The 21051-nt window shown below is 42.8% G+C and overlaps 7 protein-coding genes across 7 annotated transcripts; 2 read left to right on the top strand and 5 right to left on the bottom strand.

Annotated features, from left to right (window-relative positions):
- Positions 1–327: 327 nt before the first annotated feature.
- Positions 328–6961, top strand: EAE98_006937 (uncharacterized protein; the record flags this gene model as incomplete). The annotated part of the gene is made up of 10 exons (XM_038954560.1): positions 328–814; positions 877–3428; positions 3482–3768; positions 3818–4163; positions 4211–4709; positions 4758–5140; positions 5193–5465; positions 6067–6246; positions 6305–6674; positions 6771–6961. The coding sequence occupies 10 exons, from the start codon at positions 328–330 to the stop codon at positions 6959–6961; spliced, it is 5568 nt and encodes a 1855-aa protein (XP_038809240.1).
- Positions 6962–7430: 469 nt separating this feature from the next.
- EAE98_006936 (uncharacterized protein) lies at positions 7431–8433 on the bottom strand. Its single transcript, XM_038954559.1, has 4 exons — positions 8282–8433; positions 8150–8180; positions 7958–8040; positions 7431–7842 (listed from the first exon to the last, which is right to left on the bottom strand). Exons 1-4 carry the CDS (start codon positions 8309–8311, stop codon positions 7684–7686), a joined length of 303 nt encoding a protein of 100 aa, XP_038809239.1. The 5' UTR covers positions 8312–8433; the 3' UTR covers positions 7431–7683.
- A 239-nt stretch (positions 8434–8672) lies between these two features.
- Positions 8673–10817, top strand: EAE98_006935 (uncharacterized protein; the record flags this gene model as incomplete). Its single annotated transcript, XM_038954558.1, has 1 exon — positions 8673–10817. The coding sequence occupies one exon, from the start codon at positions 8673–8675 to the stop codon at positions 10815–10817; it is 2145 nt and encodes a 714-aa protein (XP_038809238.1).
- Positions 10818–12468: 1651 nt separating this feature from the next.
- EAE98_006934 (uncharacterized protein) lies at positions 12469–13419 on the bottom strand. Its single transcript, XM_038954557.1, has 3 exons — positions 12994–13419; positions 12847–12907; positions 12469–12763 (listed from the first exon to the last, which is right to left on the bottom strand). Exons 1-3 carry the CDS (start codon positions 13099–13101, stop codon positions 12663–12665), a joined length of 270 nt encoding a protein of 89 aa, XP_038809237.1. The 5' UTR covers positions 13102–13419; the 3' UTR covers positions 12469–12662.
- Positions 13420–14554: 1135 nt separating this feature from the next.
- EAE98_006933 (uncharacterized protein) lies at positions 14555–15499 on the bottom strand (the record flags this gene model as incomplete). Its single annotated transcript, XM_038954556.1, has 1 exon — positions 14555–15499. One exon carries the CDS (start codon positions 15497–15499, stop codon positions 14555–14557), a length of 945 nt encoding a protein of 314 aa, XP_038809236.1.
- A 747-nt stretch (positions 15500–16246) lies between these two features.
- On the bottom strand, positions 16247–16981 carry EAE98_006932 (uncharacterized protein; the record flags this gene model as incomplete). Its single annotated transcript, XM_038954555.1, has 1 exon — positions 16247–16981. The coding sequence occupies one exon, from the start codon at positions 16979–16981 to the stop codon at positions 16247–16249; it is 735 nt and encodes a 244-aa protein (XP_038809235.1).
- Positions 16982–18030: 1049 nt separating this feature from the next.
- EAE98_006931 (uncharacterized protein) lies at positions 18031–20733 on the bottom strand. Its single transcript, XM_038954554.1, has 5 exons — positions 20544–20733; positions 19127–20429; positions 18874–19076; positions 18611–18819; positions 18031–18551 (listed from the first exon to the last, which is right to left on the bottom strand). Exons 2-5 carry the CDS (start codon positions 19349–19351, stop codon positions 18250–18252), a joined length of 939 nt encoding a protein of 312 aa, XP_038809234.1. The 5' UTR covers positions 19352–20429; positions 20544–20733; the 3' UTR covers positions 18031–18249.
- Positions 20734–21051: the final 318 nt, after the last annotated feature.

The raw sequence follows: 21051 nt of genomic DNA, 5'->3' as shown, positions 1-21051 counted from the left end.
CCTTGAGGTTATTTGGCTATCAGGTCAAAGAACACAGTATCGCTACTCGGGTATCCGTAGTTCTGCCATTACAGACATCTGTGCTCTTCGAATTTATGTACCTGGTAAAGTATAGCCTACAATGACATCGTAGGTATTTACTTTTGATATCCAATCTAGTTGACATTTTCGTATTTGTACAATACATACAAATAGTTCTTTTGTTTTTTGCGACTCGAATCTATTCCAATAGAATTCCTTGTATCGTTCAAGATTGACAACACCTGCGCGTGGTTCACATTGGCGAATAGTCCTTATGCTGTGCTCGGTGGGTAATCGACATACAACATGAGCAATAATGCCCCAACACAAGATATAGCTTCGGCTACCTCTCCCAAACGTCATTCAACATCTTCTACAGCTTTGCGCCAAAGCATTGATAGTGTCGCCCCGCAACGACTTAATGGTAGCATGGCCTCGAATACTAGTATGATTTCAGTAGCTGTCGACCCTGTCACCCTTATCATTCAAGAATGTCGTGCTGTTACTTCTGCCATGCGGAAACATCCTCGGTGGGCGCATTCATCAGCTTCTTCTATACTGGGTGGGCATTCAAGTCCGTTGAGCGCGGGGGTTCAGAACTCAAGGCCTTCTACGCCGCGAGATGATCCAGGAACTCGCAGGGCGCCGAAAGGTTCAGCGGCCTCAGAAGGGAATGATGATGCAGGCTTGGCAATCAGATGGGGTTTGAGGGGGAAGAAAGGGAAGAGCATGCAAGATAATCCTCTGATGACTGGATTTCAGCGTCTCAGACAGGAATTGACCGGATGCAAAGGTAGGCAACATAAATCACTTTTGAGCTGGGCACAACTGATCTTATGATTCTTCTACTGCTAGATATACACACATTCGATGCACCATCTTTACTCCATCCTTTTCTCCAAGTTATGGTCATCGAAAATCCCGCAACGCCGTCGCCGATCACAACTTTAGCCCTGGCTGCTATCATAAAGTTCTTCTCGTACAACTTAATTAGTCCAAGCTCCCCTCGACTCTCACAGGCAATGCAGTCTTTATCTGCTGCCATGACAAATTGCCGGTTTGAAGCTCGAGATACAGTGGCTGAAGAGAAGGTATATCAAAAAATATTGAAACTGATGGAAGGAATGCTGTCTGGCCCCGGTGGAGATTTACTGAGTGATGGAAGTGTTTGTAAAATGATGGAGACGAATTTGAATATGTGTTGTCAGCCACAGCTATCAGAGTTATTTCGTGGGTCTGCCGAAATGACTATGGCAAAGATGTGTCAGATCATTTTCGAGAGACTGAAACATTTAGAAATTGAGGCTGGGGATGATCTAGAAGCTTTAGACGAGAAGACAAAGGAAGATATGGACACTGTGAAAATGGCCCCTTCAGCAGCGAGTACAAGTGCTATCACGAAATTGGCCGCATCTCCTGCTGGATCACGGCCACCTTCTTCAAGCTTTGATACATCTCGGCCGTCATCTGCTATGGAAAAGGTTCCTCTCTTAGAGTCGTCATCTGAAGCTGGAATTGTGGCGCCGGCATCAGAGGCTTCGGATGATACTCCCAGCAAGCCTTATTCTCTTCCATCGATTTGTGAGCTATTTAGAGCTTTGATAGATTTACTAGATCCTCACGATCGAAAACACGCCGATTCTTTGAGAGTCATCGCTCTCCGTATGATCAATGTAGCTCTAGAGATAGCAGGTCCTTCAATTGCCAAGCATCCAGCTTTGGCAACCCTTGCTGAAGACCGCCTTTGTCGATATCTATTCCAATTGGTCCGATCGGACAATATGGCTATCTTACAGGATTCGCTCATTGTTGCTGGCACTCTTCTCTCGACGTGCAGAGGAGTCTTGAAGTTGCAGCAAGAGCTCTTTCTGTCCTATCTGGTTGCATGCTTGCATCCTCGTGTAGAAATTCCACGGGAAAGGGGAATTGATCCCTCTCTGTATGCTGGTATACCACAGGCTCCAAAACTGGTGAAGCCCCCACCATCACAAGCTAGCAGCGGTCGTTCCACGCCCGTACCTGTGAAAGATCGTCGAACCCTAGGGTTAGAAGGTGGGTCGCGTAAGCCAGATGCACGTGAAGCAATGGTGGAAAGTGTTGGAGCTCTTGCGCGGATCCCAAGCTATATGGCTGAACTATACGTCAATTATGATTGCGAGATCGACCGAAGTGATATCTGCGAGGATATGGTTGGACTTCTGTCTCGCAATGCCATTCCAGATTCTGCAACTTGGAGCACGACAAGTGTCCCACCACTCTGTCTGGATGCTCTCTTAGGTTTTGTTCAATTCATAGCAGATAGACTTGACGATGAACCGAAATATGATGGCTACCCTGATCAAGCAACACTACGCGAGCAGAAACGAAGGAAGAAGATTATCATCCAGGGAACGGTCAAGTTTAACGAGAGTCCGAAGGCTGGAATTGCGTTTTTGGCGTCACAGGGCATCATAGATGATCCGAGAGATGCAAAGACTGTTGCAAATTTTTTGAAGGGAACATCTCGTATCGACAAAAAGCAGCTGGGCGAATTCATATCCAAGAAAGGAAATGAGCCCATTTTAGAAGCTTTGATGGATTCATTTGATTTTGAAAACAAGAGAGTTGACGAGGCGCTGCGTGAACTCCTCGAGACCTTCAGATTACCCGGAGAATCTGCTTTGATTGAGCGGATTATCTCGACTTTCGCAGAAAACTATTGTTCGGGTACCTTACCTGAGGGTATTGCGGATAAAGATTCCGTATATGTTCTAACTTATGCCATTATCATGTTGAATACAGATCAGCACAATCCGAACATGAAGGGTAAACGCATGGAGCTAGAAAACTTTGCACGGAATTTGCGTGGAGTTAATGGCGGGCAGGATTTTGCTCCGCAATACCTCCAGGACATCTACGAGTCTATCAAATCAAACGAAATTATTCTACCTGATGAGCATGACAACAAACATGCTTTCGACTATGCTTGGAAGGAATTATTACTAAAAACTGCTTCCGCGGGTGATCTCACTATCTGCAACACTAACATCTTCGATGCAGATATGTTCGCAGCTACTTGGAAACCAGTGGTTGCAACTCTGTCGTATGTCTTTATGTCGGCGACCGATGATGCTGTGTTTGAGAGAGTTATCACTGGGTTTGATCAGTGTGTCCGTATCGCAGCCAAACATGGTTTGACTGAAGTCATTGACCAAGTCGTGTATTGTTTGAGTCACATTACTACACTTGCAACAGAAATTCCATCCAGTACTACTCTCAATACCGAGATACAGGTTGGGGAGAATAGCGTCATGGTTAGTGAACTTGCAGTCAAATTTGGTAGAGATGTGAAGGCTCAGCTTGCGACTGTTGTTCTTTTCCGTGTTGTGTTAGGTAGTGAAAGTGTGATAGGAGAAAGTTGGAAGCACGTAAGTTGATCAATAGTCAAACATTTCCTAAGATTTGCTAATCACGTGTACAGATTTCTAGGATTTGGTTGAACTTATTTGTTAATTCTTTGATACCCCCATTCTTTGCTACATCTAATAGCATGGATATTGCTCCAATTCCCTTACAAAATCCTTCCCAAGTCATTGATCGCGGGGCGAAACCCAGCGACACCGGTCTTTTCTCTGCTTTTGCGTCATACATTACTAGCTATGCTGCAGACGATCCTCCAGAGCCATCGGATGAAGAGCTCGAAAGTACCTTGTGCACAGTCGATTGTGTGAATGCTTGCTTCATGGGCGACGTGTTCGCAAATGTAGTGTAAGTAATGTCTACTTGTTTCTTCTGACTCGATCGCTAATGTGATTAGAAACATGCCTATTGATTCCTTACGACCTCTCATACAAGCATTGATATCGCAATTGCCAGATGACCCTTCATCGGTCGTCATAAGTGTGAAATCGGAAGTGGAACCCCCATTGAGTCCTACAAACGGCGTTAACGGTGCACCATCCGGTCCTGTGTATGATCCATCAATGGTTTACATATTAGAGCTGTGTACCGTGCTTGCAATGAGAGATAATGAAACTATCAACGCGTTTGGGGCTGAAGTTGCAGAAGCTTTACAAAACGTTCTACGAAACTCTGCCAGCTGGCATCCCTTGATGGTATCTAGAACAATATTCTATCTACTGCACCTACTACACGCAAGCTATGTTAGTATATCTTATCTTGTCTAACGAATCAAAGCTAATTTATGTAGGAACAATCATACATTCGTGTTCCTGTGGTGCTTCACGCTATCTCGAGTTTCAAGAAGGATTTGTTCGAGAAATCTGCCACACTTGTTCTTCAAGGGTTAACACAATGTATAAAAGAGCCAGGTCCATTACGAAACGAAATCATGACTTCTCCCGACTTCTGGGTAATTCTTAAAAATCTTGCAACCAGTCCTTCTTCAGCATCGGCTGTGTTCGAAATCCTTGAAGGTGTTGCCATCGGTTCTCCACCAACTATAATGGCAGATAATTATGAGTCAGCTGTTAAGTTGCTCAATGATTTTGCCACTGCCGGGAGTGTAGGGTCTACCGTGGAGCAAAAACAGGATAAGAGGACACGAAGAGGACAACCAGTCAAACAGCCAAAGCCACAGGTGGTAGATGCGGTCGTAGCTAGAGGAGTCAAGGCTATAACGATGATATATTCTTTGACGTCGCGAATTCCTGTCCTGATGGAACAATCACATCTTGAAAGCAAAGAGGGTATGTGTAAATCCATCTATCGCATTGACTTTTACTAACTCACTACAGCTTGGGCAAATTATTGGTCACCAATCTTTATGGCTTTGACGACACAGTGTACCAATCCTTGCCGAGAAATTCGACATCAAGCATTCTCTTCGTTACAGCGTTCGTTATTATCACCAGAATTAACGTCAGGTGATCACGAAGAATGGACCGCTATATTCGGCGAGGTTCTCTTCCCTCTCATAACTCGATTACTAAAGCCAGAAGTATATTCATCCGACCCCATTGGCATGAGTGAAACTCGTGTTCAAGCCGCCACGCTTCTTTGTAGGATCTTCTTGCACTATTTGGTACTATTGTCAAAATGGGAGGGTATGCTAGATCTTTGGATTAAGATACTTGACATCATGGATCGTTTGATGAATAGTGGACAGGGTGATAGTTTGGTATGTCAATGGAACTATTCGATGGTTGTAAATTTACTAATAAATGAAATAGGAAGAAGCAGTACCAGAAAGTTTAAAGAATGTCCTTCTTGTAATGTCTAGTAGCGGATACTTGGTACCGCGTAGTCAAGATGAGACGCAAGAGAAGTTATGGACCGAAACTTGGAAACGAATTGATAGATTTTTGCCCGATTTGAGGAAGGAAATTGATTTGGAGGGGCCGGGGGTTGAGGAAAATATTAAGGGGAAAGAAAATGAGGGGTTGGCGACAAATATCAAGAGTGATACCGAAGCAGGAGTTGAAGAAGAGAAGACGGATATCAAAGTTTGATTGTGAGGAAGGAAGAACGATGGATTGTATTATTAAACCAAGTAGTGGGAGTTGCGTTTGCGTTGTACAAAAGAAAGTTGGGAACCAGGGAGTTTGGATGAGTTTGTGAAGTGAGGGATTTGGTTGTTTCAAAGAAAACCTCGTGTGCGTAGGCGAACTGGGAAAAAAAATGAGATGTGAGGTTGGAGATTGGTCGCTGGGAATGAGAGACGAACGGGCGGGCGGAAAGGAAGAAAGATGTGCATACATAATTCGCTATATGGGATATGTAGTTTGATTCATTTTTGGAGAGGGGTAAGGTGGAAAGGTTAAAGATGAAACGAAAGATTCATCAGACGGATAGCGCAGAGGACAGAAGCTGGTGGAATCAGATGAGCTAAAGTTTGTATAGCGAAATCGATTAGGGATCGAGGGATGCATGGATGGGTTAAAAAATCAAAGTAATAGAAAGAGAGATGTGATCATTATACATTGCTTGTTTATGAGAGCTGTGGAAGTGTTTATTGTGTTGGATGCGGAAATAGAATGGTCGGAGGATAATGCTGGAATGTTTGAGGAGAAATATAGATAATGTGTTTTAATTTTACGATAATAGGTGTTTCAAATCGATCCAGATGTCGACGATTCGGGCACGAACGGTGCTGATAATGACGATGGTTTTGTGAAATCCGGCTGCCACGGAGGTGACGAGGATATCTTGATCTGTGTTTCGGAATTCAGTGCAGTCGGCGCCTTCGCCGGAGAAAATTTTCAAGAAAACGAGACAGACTTCTGCGTCAGTAGCGTATGAATAAATGTCTTGACTAGGACGGTTCCACCGCTAAGACCTGCAGCTCCTCCTCTTTCTCCTCCAAAGCTATCGTCACCACCTCCACCCAAGGTTCCATTCATGCCTCCACTTAGTGCAGTTCCATTTCCACCAAAGCCCACTGTTATCTATCGCTTCCACCGCCAATACGGCTAGAGATGGTACTGGTTTAAGTGTTGTTCAAGATCCAACGAACCACGGTACTATCCTCTCTGGCTTGAGTCATGAGAGCATTTTGGGGAGTGATGAGACAAGAGAAAGAAGTCTGACCAGATCAACCTGCAAGACGACCTTCATGAATCATTCCAGTTTCGTCATAACTGGACCTGCGTGTGAATCGAAGATGGCCATGCTCAATGGCTTGGAAAGAGGCAAAGCTTCCTTGGTATTCTTGAGTAAAAATCAATGAGGCTGCACCGTTTTCTCTCACAACATCGTTGTGGTTGGTCCATCCATCGTGATATGTTGTAGAGCTGACATAAGAAGGATAGCTACCATTGCTGAGGCTGACATAGCTGTATCCCATAACATCTTTTATGGCCACGTCATATTGTCAAGTCGTTCTTGCGACAGTGTACCATTGGCGAGACCAGCCGCGATTGTAGAATTACTCCAGATTCTCGAGCCTTCAAAGTCAAAACCTGCATTTGCGGAACCGAGGGCGGTCGATTGGCCACCTTGATCTGGGAATACATCCAGCCTCGGTCTTTAGGTAAAGAATCAAAAGATTGGAGTTTTTGCAAGAGGGTGAATGCATCATTGATCTGAAAGCACGGGGAAAGGGGCACGAAATGTGAATACTCACAGGATAGAAAGTACACCACTGCTTGATGGCTAGTCTACATGTAGCCTGTGTAAGTCCATGTGTGTTTTGTTATATTTTCTAACAAAATTTAGATAGTTTTGTTAGTTTTGGGAATAGATTAACTAACCAAATGACCCCCAAGATTAATTAATACTTTGAGTTCTATACTGTCGATATAAATGGTTGTTTCATTATAATTATTAATTTGAATAACTCTATGGATTCAAACCCCTTATTATAAACGAGCTTAGTAAATCTAAATACAAAAAAATCTCAAATACTCAATGGATTTACTGATGATTTTAAAATTATAGTTATAATATTGTTCAAAGGAAAAAAGGATTCAGCTCTTCACTATCATTACCCAATTCCAATCATTGAATAACATTTCATCTACATCATTAAGGGGAATTTTTTGAGTCCGCCTCGCTATCTACCCGTAGTGAACTACGTACCCGCAATCTACAGCTACCTAGTAGGTATCGGTAGATCCGCGCTGATATGGGTTGGAAGCTATAATGAACATTGATAGACTGACATATCATCATTTCATACTCTGATATCCAGACGAACACATAATCTTTCAAAATCAGCATCCACTATCTTAAAACCTCAAACCTCCCCTCGGCCACCCCTTTCCCCTTAAGATCCAGCTCCTTGTCTTCATACCCTGTGACATTTGCATGAGGTGGCCCCTCTTTGAGATCTGCGCGTAAACTTTCGATTTGGGAGGCAGAGCCTTGAGCCTCGCCTTTTACCTGTTGAAATATGTTGGCTTGGGTTTGGAGCAACAAGATTGGTAGGTGTAAGGCTTTGGGGGAGATAGCGAGGAAAGGGGAAGGGTATCAAAAGGTATGAATAGATGGAACGTACCTTTCCGTCATCTGTATTGCGTACCCAACCAACAAGTCCAAGTGCCCTCGCTTTCTTCTGTGTGAACCAGCGAAAATTGACTCCTGAAAATCCCAACTGTCAACAATGCTATTTAGTGCCACAAGGTACCGGTGAACGTGATGAGGCATTGCTCATATGCACAATTGACCAAAGGTATATTCTTTAACTAACCTTGAACTTTCCCGCTTACTGTAAAGGCTATCTGTATAGATTTAGTTGCGGAATAGAGTTATCAAGGGAACAGGTGCTTGCGCTGCTGAGGATTCAAGTAGGCGAGGGGGTTACGAGGGATCAGTGACATACACGTTTATCGAGTTGCTCTTCGCGATCCATTTTCGATGATAATTCTGCTGTAAGCTGTGAAATTGAAACTTATTTGAAGTCTGTATAAATTGGGTTAATGGTAATTTAATTTAATTTGAATGAAGTTCTAATTCATCTCAAGTCTGGCCGGTTAACTCATTGTCAGCCCTGGAGATCTACAAAAGGCATGGATGGATTTCGTCATTGTCGCCAGGGACGTGGCTAAAGCTGTGGCTGACTGACTAATCAGCATGGATGCTCATCTCACCGCTTTCGATCTCCACCGGCAAAATCCCGTAATCTCGAAAAAAAGTTTCTCAATTCCTGATAAATCCAATTCTTGAAGTTCTAAGCTTGTTAATTGCCGCATTTTAGAAACTTTCACAGCACAATGCCAAAACAAAAAGCTCCTAAGGGAGCATCAAATGATGCATCCTCCGCTTCTGCAGTCAATGATCCTCGATTCTCGAATTTCACTACCGATCCTCGATTCCGACTTCCTTCGAAGAAACAGACCAGAACGAAGATTGATAAACGGTTCTCGCGCATGCTGAAAGATGATGATTTTTCCAATTCAGCAAAGGTGGATCGATATGGAAGGAAATTGAGTGGCAGTGGAAAGAAGAAGGCGCTGGAGAGATTGTATGTTGACGAGGATGAAGAAGACGAGGACAGTGAAAGTGACGATGAAAATGAGGGCGGAGAAGATGTGGAGGTGGAGGACGACGAGGTAGTGGAAAAGGAATTGAAAAAAGCGGCTGCGGGATATGATCCTGCCAGAGGTGGTGGGTTTTCTTCTTCGGAAGACGAGGATGAAGATGAAGAAGAAGATGGAGGAGTGGATATTGAAGAGGAAGCTACCTTTCCAGATATGCAAGCAGAGCAGCAGGCAGTCGAAATGGGAGAGGTTTCTTCGAGAATAGCGGTAGTTAATTTGGATTGGGACAATATTCGATCGGTGGATTTAATGGCTGTTTTTCAGAGTTTCGTCAATCCTGGTGGAAAGATTCATAAGATTTCTATTTACCAGTCTGAGTATGGAAAGGAAAGGATGGAACGAGAAGAATTGGAGGGCCCACCCAAAGAAATTTTCGCAAAGAAGCACGAAGAAGAGGATGAAGATGACTCTGAGGATGATGAGGAAACCGATGACGAAGAATTAGAGGAGAAAATTAAGAAGGATTTACAAAAGGCAGACGATGGCAATGAATTTGATGGCGCGGCACTACGACAATATCAACTCGAACGACTTCGATATTTCTATGCCGTTGTTGTTTGTTCGGACGAGAAAACTGCAGAGAATATTTACCAGAAATGCGACGGCACAGAGTATTTGAGTTCCGCCAACTTTTTCGATCTAAGATTCATCCCTGATGGTACGGAATTCGATGATGAACCAAGAGACGAGTGTGAACAGGTGCCTTCTGGATACAAACCTACCGAGTTCGTTACAGATGCGCTTCAGCATTCCAAAGTCAAACTTACATGGGATATGAACCCTGAGGAAGCAAGCCGAAAAGATGCAATTAATCGAGCATTCACAGGTAGTCGCGCGGAAATTGGCGAAAACGATTTACGGGCATACCTAGGAAGTGATTCGGAGGACGATGAGGAAGAAGAAGTAGAGGCCGACGAAGATGCTCCTAAATTATCTAAAAAGGAAATCGAGAGACAAAAACTTCGCGCAGCTCTCGGACTCGGGGATGAGCCAATCAAAAAGAAGAAAGAGAGTGGTCCTGTTGGTGACATGGAGATTACATTTACAGCCGGTTTAAGCGCCACCGCCAAAGGAAATGTTTTCGAAAATGAACCCATACCTAATGAAACCACAGCCGAGGCATACATCCGTAAAGAAAAGGAACGCAAGGCCCGCAGGAGAGAAAAGGCAAAGGCCGTTCGTGAAGGCAAGGATCCAAACGCTCCTGCTGATGAGGAGAAAAAAGTTGAAGCCAAGGAAGATCTTGGATTCGACGATCCTTTCTTTGCAACCGATGAAGCCACCAAATCCAAAGCAGCAAAATCACTACGCAAAGAAGAACGCAAGAAGAAACACGATGCGAAACTTAAGGAAGCGGAAGAAAAGGCGTCGAATCGTGCAGAGTTGGAATTGCTTATGCAGGACAATTCGACGGACAAGGCAGAACATCTGGACCATTTCGATATTGCTGAGATTCAACGCGCCGAGAAGGCGAAAAAGAAGAAGGGTAAAGGAAAGGGAAAGAAGGGCGAAGAAATTGAGAGTAAGAGAGGAGGCTTACAGGAAAATTTCCAGATGGATGTTGGTGATGAGAGATTCGGTGATATCTTCAAGAATCACGAGTATGCTATTGATCCCAGCAATCCAAAGTTTAAGGGCACAGAGGGTATGAAGAAATTGTTGGAAGAGGGAAGGAGGAAGAGAGGTGGAGAAGATGACGGAGAGGTTGAAGTGAAGACGAAGAATAAGAAGAGGAAGGTTGAGGGAGAGAAAGAGGATAAGGCGGATCTTAGTAGTTTGGTCGAGAAGGTCAAGAAGAAGTCCAAGATCGTGAAGTAAAGTAAAGGACTATTGGGGGGTTGTAGTTAGTAGATGTAAATATTTGCTTCTGAGCTATAAAATGATACCATTAATTTTCACGGCCCTTGATCTTTGTTTTAGAAAAGTGCTTTTATTGGGACAGATAACTAATATCCTGATTTTCTACATGATTTACGATCTTCGTCTTATTTTAGATCCTTCCACCGTACAGAGAGATGGAGATTACGTGTACCAAGCATTACTACTATTATCAAGAAGACCCAAATTAATAGAATGTTATCATGCAATTAATTCTTAGTGGAGCTATGCGTAACCGGTAAATGGTGTATATATGATGTAAATATTTTATATGATATATATATGATGTTGAGAATTTACATGGTGTATATATAGTGTAGAATTCTTTACATTATGTAAACTTTTTATATAATGTAAAAATTTTTATATGGTGTAAACTTTCTTATATGCTTAATAAGTAATAATAATTATTTTTTAATTATTTTTTTTCAGATATCGGATATATTTTGATATTACTAATCTATTTTATTTAAATTAATATTCCCTGTAGTATAGTGGTAGTATATATTGTTTTGATAAAAAAAAAAAAAAACCTTTATTATTAACTTGATTAAATAATTATCTATCAAGCTAGTATTAAAGATCCTTTTTTTATTTAGTTTTAAAGCTTTTTTATAGCTACCCCATATTATTTTTTACATGGTGTGTACACGATGTAAAAATTTTTACATGGTGTGTATATGATGCTAACATGGGATAAGACAATACACCATGTAAAACTGTTTACATGATGTAAATACATTTACATGGTGTACACATCATTTGTATATCATATATCGGTTACGCATATCACCACTAAGGATGCTCAAGATAACATACAGGAGAGGAATAGACGAAATGACAATCCACAAATAGATGACAAGGGGAGTAGGGAGCTTAAGCGAGTGGCAAGGGGGTCATTCACATGAATAGTATCCTTATAAGTAGCGCGTAATAACCGAGCTCCGAGGAAATGAAATTGGTGGTCTAGTCAAGCATACAAACCATGATATGAAACGGAAAATTTGTCAGATCTTATCTCGTTCTCAAGTATGAAGTATTGGATTCTATAGGTTGTTCCTTTGTGTTTACGGAACAGGCGTGATAGTTTCTGAATCGTGTGGTGTTATGGATACTTTGATTGTTCGCTGGTTTCTTTGCGTAGCTATCTATTGCTCTTGAATGAGTCTTGAAAGGGGATATCGATTTGTATATTTGGAAAGTTAGGTCATGGATATAGGATTTCCAAAACCTATTTTTAGGCAGATAGCTATGTTGGTGGCAAACTTCATTCAGTAAATCGAGTATCGGATCCAGCATTTCATTCTTGCTGGCTACTAACCATAGGCGGCATCCTACCATTACTCATCATGGTTCTTAGCAAGGAATGCCACTTCTTGTCTCGAGATCTGCAAGTGAGATCGTGTTAAGATTGAGATTTTATCCCACTAACCCTCAGAGAAAAGGTCATGGTAAGAAAATTACTGGGAGGTTCTTATCCAAGGCACTGTAATGTGTAAGCTTGAAGTCGGTAGTGAAGTGATCAAGAATAAAGCAATTGCAGTATAAATAACTTCACATAACACCAGACACACGGCAGATAAAACAATGATTCTCAGAAGCAAAGTCAGGTCAATTCGATTGCAAAGCTGAATGATCATATCCCGAAAACAATCGAGATATGAATCCTGATAACCCATTCTATCCTTCAAAAAGCCCACCGGTTATCTATCTGAAACTGACCCGCACAAACCAACACCCATCGTATGAATGCCCACCGAGTAGCCGGAAGCAAGAGCTTCTAGCTTACTTCTTGTATGAAGTACCGTCGGGAGCAGTATAGGTAGAACCGCTGCTGCCGTTGTGATAGGTGGAGCCATTACCATTGGCATAGTAGTAAGAACCGTCTTTCGCACGAGGTATCAGCATACGAACGTTATGTAGAGGAAAATCTAAGGTTTGGCAAGCAGGTTCGAGGAGGGAGGCATACCGCTATTGCTGTAGTGATAAGCTTGACCAGAGGGAGTGGAGCGGTTGTCATAGCTGTTGCCCTGAAAATTTGAGGGTTAGTCTGTAGTTCAAAGAATGGAAGGAGGATTGAGTGTGAAGAGAAAGATGCGAGTAGTCGGGAACTCACTCGGCTGTTGGTACCACTGCTATTGACAGTATATGGGCTACCCAGAGAGTTACCAGACCTAGACGAACCGCCAGAGCCACTGGAGCCAGAAGTACCCTTTCCAGACATAATTGAGGTGATTTCTGATTGATGAGAAAGTGTTCAAAGTTTGTTGTGTTTGAATTTTGCTATTTTGCCGTTTTGCTGTTTTGCTATGATCTTGTGGTTAAGAGGAAGTTTTTTGAGGAAGAAGGAACTCGCAAGTGTCGAATTGGGTGGGACCTTAGATACTTTAAATGGGCTGCAGCAGTTCCGACATCACAGCAAGCGAATGCGAATGCCATGAGATACCCCGCATGAATCAAAGAGGGGTCGCCGGAACTTAACAAAGCACAGGGTGCGGTGCGTCGTGCTGGTACATAATACCAGCCTCTTTTAAAAAGCAAAAAGCAAAAGGGCGGATTTCTTTGATTTTTGGGATTTTGGAATTGCTGATTAAGAAAAAATCGATCAAAAAAGTGCCAAGAATTTTCAAGTGAAAAGTGGGGCTTATACCTACCTTCCCCCAAAAGTACTCTTGATGCTTTTTAAAAGACCTTCCAAGGTTTCCTCATACTTCGGAAGAGGCACTAGTGTCAAAGAGAATCAAAGCAGTGTAACTTGTATCACAGCTAGGTACCCTACAGAAGAAAGAAAGTACGGGCAAGTACCTAATCTTACATTATGAAGTAGATGATCATCAAACGACGTGTGATATCTGCTTCTCATCTAGTTTTATCAGTGGGATACATCTACCTGCAATTTATTTCAATAGTTTACAAGTTCTCGATTGTTCGTATCGAGAAGAGCCAAAGTGAATAGTACAAGAGGAGTAGCTCATTTCCCAAATAATTCTAACAAAGATAATTCAATAATAACGAATTTGTTCATTCACTCTGTAATCATCTAATCCAGTCGGGATGTATGTGTTGCTGCAGTGCATGTGCAAAGTGCCTTTGCATGAAGCATGAGGTAGATCAATAGTGGTAGATTTGGAATGAAACAAGTCACACTGTCTGATCATTGATATTCAATCAAAAATGTTAGATTTGATTTTGTTGAGTTGAGTTGAGTTGAGCCCTGATATCACGAAAATTACCAGACTTGCCAGAACATCGAAGATTCCGTTGAAGATGCGGACTAGTTACTGTAAATCTGATCTCATTTGAACTTTCGAGATCAACAAATGTCAACTTTCAAATATAAGTTTCAAATTCTCCTAAATGGGCCACTCACCTCATCTGGTTACTCTCAATACACTTGCAAATAATGATAAAGTCTTTGATTCATTTTCTAGGTCTAAACAATTCTATATTCAATTTGATCAATCCTTCTCGTCTTTGAGAGCCCATTCAATCTATACACATTGGAAGCGAACATAAGAAATATATAGTACACAAATCTATAGGCATAAAAATGTCGGCCTCTTCCCCCCCTGATATTTTTACATTCTGATATACATCCTTTAGTATACAACTCAGATCGTCGAATCCCGATTAAAAAAAAACATTCTAATCTTACCACCCATATCTCAATGACAATACTAGCCAGTCGAAGTTGGTACTACAACTACCGTACTAGTCTGCGAGCCCTGCAAAGTAACAACCACCGTACTTGTTGGCGCTGTCAACGTTAACTGTGCCAGGCTCGAAGTCGGCAGTGTTGAAGATGTCGAACTTGACGTCGATAACGCACTCGAAGATGAATTTCCAGCGGCAGCCGAAGAATCCGTGGTACAAGCTCCGTCAGGACAATATCCATGATTGCAAGTAAAACTACACAAGCCGGAGTAATCTGCATTTAGTCCTGGTAGTGGGAATCCAGGTGTGTTTGAGATAGGAGGCGGTGGAACTGCGGTTGAGGAAAACTGGACGCAGGAACAGGGAGAGGGACAATAGCCGAAATTGCAGGAGAAGTCACAGAGACCGAGATAATTCCCCGGTCCTGTACCTTTGACGCATGTCTGACCGATCGGAGAAGAGGCAGATGGTGCCGCGGAGGATGTGCCTGTGGGAGTTGTAGACTCGGTTGAGGAGCTAGAATTTGAGGGGCTAGAAGAGGTTGATGATTTAGACCCACTGAGTCCTACACCTAGACCGACGGCCAATGCAATGATCGCGATCAGTAACAATATTATCAACAGCCAGAATGTTCTCTTCTTCAATCCGCACACTCGTTTCTTTTTGATAGTCTGTGGCGGAGGCGTATCTTCAACAGGTAACGTATTGTTATGACCTAATTTATATTCGTTTATGAGATGAAAAGCTGGAGGGGGCGATTCCGGGACTGGTGGGGCGTCGTAACCAGGTTCGCGAACGTTTAAGGTGCCGCCATAGGCGGATCCAGCGGAATATGGTTGGAATTTAAGATCTTTGGCTGTGGGGGATTCTTCTGGGTCTGGGGTTTGCAGACCGTCGTCGGGGACGACTTGGAGGCCTTCGTGATCCTCCTGCGGACGGACAATTGGACTGCTTGGACTATGTGACATTTCTGCAGTTGAAGCAATGGTGATATCTTGGATCTAGATTGGTGGTGACAGGAAAATCTGGATAGTTGATGGGTGAGGAAGCCATCATATTGATGAAAGAAGAGTTAGTGTACCGCAAAAAGGCTAGTTTATTGCCATCGATGTCCCCTTTGTTCTTGCATGGTGAAATTTTACAAAATTATTTATTCCCTCGAGACCGCCAGAAACTTTGTAGTCTGATGGAAAAAATACTTCTATGACCAATGACTTCGGTGATGTGAAAACTTCTTGAGAAACTATTTCTCGCCATGTGGGACACTCCGAACAGATTGTCCCTTTGTCGTTCTCGAAAACAAAGGTTCGTTGGCACACACATGGCACGAAAAATTAGCGGGAAACTTCTCATGGTACAAAGAAAGAAACTAATCAAGGTAAATCAATCAATCATCTTCGGGGTAATCGAAGAACCGAAGAATCTACTTGGGTTCTAGAGAAACTCCAAAAATAGGTTTTTTTGTTCAACGATTGAAGTAGTTTCTCATCTATCGACTTGGCTCACTGGAGTCATTGTGTCTTGAAATTCACAGAAAGAATGATAGTGAATTCAAGTTAGTCATGGTGAAAATTTTAATCATATCTCGTGGTGCATATCAAATGCTGACCAAATTTCAAATTATATCCAAGCTAGGTAAACTCCCATTAAATCCGCCGAAAACAAGTGGTATCATGTCGGGCCCTCCGACTTTCGCCCTAAAGTTCAAACCGTCCCTACGCCGCCGCAGCAGCATTGTTCCTTGCCCTTCTCTCTTTTTCAATAAGTGCTATGGCTGATAGCACAAGCGTTACTTCCCATCTTTCACCCCAGCCAAGCGCTCTCATACTATCCAACAGTCCAATCTTCGCCATCTTATCGATACTTGGACCGCCTGGATGTGTCCAAGCCGCTAATACCTCCCCGTTAAGGACCCTCACAAGCTTGTACCCCCTACTCCTGCCGCCTAAACCTGCAACTGCCGCGCCGGCGCTTCTTTTCCACTGAAATGATTCCTGGCGTCCATCGTCAAATGTATAGGTGAAGTCATAGACCGGTGAAATGAAGCCTGAAGAGTGTAAAGTCGATGAGGTATTACCGATAACGATCTCAGTCTTGGAGGAAAATGTGTGGAGATCTGCAGTTCCCATCACTGCTGTGGGAGAGGAAAGAATAATCGAGGGCTCGCCAGAGAAACCAGAATGTACAGCAATAGACATAAATGGTGTCGAGACATGGTGTTCCGCGAGACAAAGTTTCCTCATACCATCCCTGTAAACCCCAAAAATCGATGGGAAAAGGTATGGTATTCCGCCGATCACGAAAGAGGGCTGCGGCTGCTGTTGAAATCTTTGTATCGCACCCGAGGAATTTGAGTTTGACGGCGCTTGGCTCTCAGGATACGAGCTAGTGAAAGATTGGCTCATCGTCTTTGACGAAGCAGAAGTATCGTCGGGGATTTTAGCGCCCATTGCAATCACGTCGAAAGTGAAAAATTGTAGAGTTTTGCAGCTTCTCTTTGAGATCTGCTGTAGTTTTGCAAGAATTCTTGTGATAGAAATTCTAGATGAGGTTATGGTTGATTGTTATTTAATCAATAATATAGAGGGGTCACAGACCAAATGTTATTGATTCACTGGGAGACCTTCATTCAAATAGATACAAATCCATTATCAAAGATGGCAAACATTCAACCAGACAGGGTTTGAGAATGCTTGTAGGTCAGATCACTGTTGATCAATCCAATTTTACGTGAAGGAATCAGCCTTGCTAACCACAAAACGAACATAGCCCCCATAGGCATCACTATAGATGTGCGATCCTTGCCTCGAATCTTCATATTCAATCAATCATTGTGAAAGAGTCTGATGCTTCTGGTGAATGCCTAAGCCAAGAACTGAATATGGATAGAAAGGAAGAAATCTTCAAAATATTTGTCAGAGATGCTTTTGACGAATCCGAATGTTATTCAAAGCCTCTAAAGGCGGTGTGAGATGGCAAAATATCACCCTTCCTTGAGATAGTTACTGACCAATCGACTGACTCACTGTATTGAAAGCATATGTGTCAAAGAACACCTGGTAGAAATTGCAGATAATACAAGGAGAATCTATAGACTATCTGGTCAAAATCTAACAATGTTAATGACAAAAGTCACATGACATCACAAACAGATGAAGGGGTTTGTCAAAGCTAGCACATGATGCGTCAGTCGATCAGATCTTCAGGCAACACGTGCTATCACTATGAGCTTGATAGGTAGAAGTGATCATTCATTAGTAGTTGCCAAGATTACATTGGCACAGTAGAAATGATGCCAAGAAATTGCATTCTGTTTGGTATTCGGTTCCTGAACCCTTTCACATCACGTGGTAAGAATCGAACGAATTCGTTCCATGAGATCGTGTTGAGCAGGAAGAACTCGTTAAAGTTCACACAAATACGATTACCATGGTTTAATTATTAGAAGTATCATCGCAAGGACATTTCATAATCAGGTCACAGTGAGTAGATGAAACAATATTTCGGGGAGACAAATGACTTAATTGAAAGGAAAGGTAACTATTAGCTGATTGATCGTGAAGCAAATTGCAAGGAATGTGAATTTGTTCATAATATCATCCCGATATGACTGATTGTGGTTGGGTGTTTAAAGAAAGTTAACAACTTTTCCCCCCCTCATGCGGGAGTCCCCTGAATTAACATAAGAAAGAACCTCCTCCTAATTATTCACTATTAATCATGCACGGATGACAGTGCTGCCATGCTTCCATGAGCCATTCTCGTTCTCCAATGTACCAACCTCATTGACGGGGTTCAAGTTCCTGAAGAACAAGGTGATCTTGTTGTCAACTGATGTGGCGCCCAACTTTGAGCCCGGGAAGAAATTGACCAGTTCTTCCTCTTTCTTTCCATCGGTGCAGTGAACAATCTTGTTGTTTTTTGCGACGTAGAAAAGATGAACCTTTCCGTCCTTAGTCATGGTGCAAGCAATTGGTGTTGTGGCTTGAACCTTGTCTTTCTCGACGTAGACGCCTCGGTCTAGAAAAAGGTTAGCTTCTAAATTATTAGCATAATGATAGGTGGTTGTCTCTACTTACCATGCCACTTGTTATCTTGGTTCTCAAACAAACGGATGCTATAGTCATGGTGCTGGAAGAAGATCCTGATTCTTCCGCTCGAGATTGTGCAATCTAGGGAGGTACCTGGGAGCTCCTCGCCCCATTTCTCAGGGAGAATGGTCTCAGTATGCCATGGGTCCTTTGGAGTGCGTCTAATTTCAACAATGCCCATCTTGCCGTCCTTGATACTTTAATTGAATTTAGTGAATTTCCAAAACCAAGAACTATAGATTGTAACTCACGCTGAAAAGTAGGCCCACTGCGAACCATTTGGATTCCATCCACTACCTGAATTGAAAGCCCCACTAGCCAATCTCGAATATTGCTCTGGGCCTTTCTTGACTTCGTCTGGGATCTTGACGTCCTCCCAGATTGGATTGTCCCCCTTCATGCGCTTCACTTTTTCCATCAATTGCTTGTCCTTGTTAATGTAGAGAAGATGAATCTGAAAGTTGCGTCAGCAGATGAATACAAGCATAGTGGAACAAGACACACTGAAGGCTGGTTATCGAAGTTCGCGTCCTTGTCTACATAATAACATGTCATCGAAGAACCATTGTAATCTCCATCTTTGGAAATAACAGTGTCTTGAGTGGTCCAAACATTGCCACCATCTGGAGATCGCGCTTCAAGGATGTTTTGGCCCTCCTGGAAGAAGAGGTGTAGGACTTGATCAGGAGCAGAAGTGCAAGCAAGCTCTGTGGTTAGAAGAGAAGACATTGTGGTGCTATTGAGAGAATGGTAATGAGTATGAGTTTTGGTAAGTAAGTAAATGATGATGGATATGGAAGCTTTGATCTTGCTCTTTCATGGAGATTTGAGGTGTATATATAGACGATTTTGCAGCTGTAGCAAGGCGAATGCCCTCAATTTTACTAAAGCCAAGGGCTGAGGGGGCAACATTCAAATTCTTCAAGTCTGCGCTTCCCCCTCATTTGAATACGATCTATTGAACCCATCCGATGCATCCGCAGTGAAGATTCGTTCGTGGCTGCATAAGAGAACTGGCATCTTTAAAGAACTCACGAGTAAAATAGCAATTACAAGATTGGATTTGAGCACTTGCAGTATCGCATGATCGGCTCAATCCAAAGAAATGAGGGGGAAATGGGGTCAAAGCCTTGGATCAAGTGAGTCTAGAGTCAATTGTTGAGAATGAGCAAATTAACCCCCACTAGATCATGTATCAGGACTGAAGAATAAACAGGAATCGATGAAATGGCTGATTTCAAAAGTTTGGTCGCCAACAGCATTTCCCTCCTTTGTCGATAGTGACATCTCAATGCAAGGATAATATAGAAGACGCCGGATCAAGGTCTTTGAGAGTCTCCTGTTGCTGCTTTCGATCTTTATCTTCTCTTGCCCCGCAAGTCTGCGCATTCCATGGCATATTCTTCGTATATCAACATCCCCCAATACTGCGGGGATTGTTTCCCATCTAGGAGACGGGCTTGCAAGCCTGGGGTCTCGGGAGCGATGGATTAACCAAGGACCTATTGGCAGAGAATATAACTCCCAAGACGCACAGTCGAGGAGTAAGCTAAAATCTCCTGCATTCTTCGATGAAAGTTCCCATCGTGAATGTCGTACCACCAGCTAGAAAACGGCTATGCTCCGTGCTATTGAGGAGAGGTTGTCGTTGGCAAAAGGCCTTCAATACTAATAAGACGTTGGAGGCTTGAAGCACGGCAACTAGTGTTAAAGCTTGTCCATTTGACTGGTTGGCTATGCCTTCAGATCCCCTCAAATTATGTGTAACAGATGTGCGGGTATAAACGGCTGATGTCATAACAAATGGCTTTTGAGATTTGTGAATCAATAGGTAATCATAACGTAATGAAATTGAAAGGGAAACCGAATAGTGCAAAAGAATGGCTCATGGATATCTGAAAGTATGGTAAAGTTTGCTTACACAGCATTAAAGTGGTGGAAGAGGGGAAATGAAAGCGGAGGCTTGAACAAATTATGATTGCTCCACGCACAAGCTTGCAGCCGCCAATCCGAATTCCGAAGCAATATGTACTTCATGTCCATCTAACGGAGATCCCCCTCTTGATGCTTCCAGCTAACTATCACCGGGTATTAAGCAGAATGAAGGTGTTTGTTTCAATATACACATCAATGGCTTTTTGTCGGTAAGAAAACAGCCTAAGTCGGCCCGTGGTGGTCTGTTCCGACTCTTCAAATCGTGGATGACTAAGCGTCGTCTAATGATCAAACCTCTTGGCGAACAGCAACATTCCTCTTCCTAACCTCTTATTAATAAGATACCTATGTATGCTAGGTATTTGATCATCGCGCTGTATCAACTTAAGCTACAGACAAATCATGGCTATCGATACAGCCGTGCTCGGTGCTGAAGTGTAGATAACGGGGCATTGAGTTAGCAGAGAACAGAATTGCTACCCCTACAGTACAAG

This window comes from Botrytis deweyae, assembly GCF_014898535.1.
Source record: "Botrytis deweyae strain B1 chromosome Unknown BDEW_015, whole genome shotgun sequence".
Classification (NCBI taxonomy): Eukaryota; Fungi; Ascomycota; class Leotiomycetes; order Helotiales; family Sclerotiniaceae; genus Botrytis; species Botrytis deweyae.
Note: the sequence above shows the minus strand (reverse complement) of the source record. Positions and strands in the feature narration are given on the sequence as shown.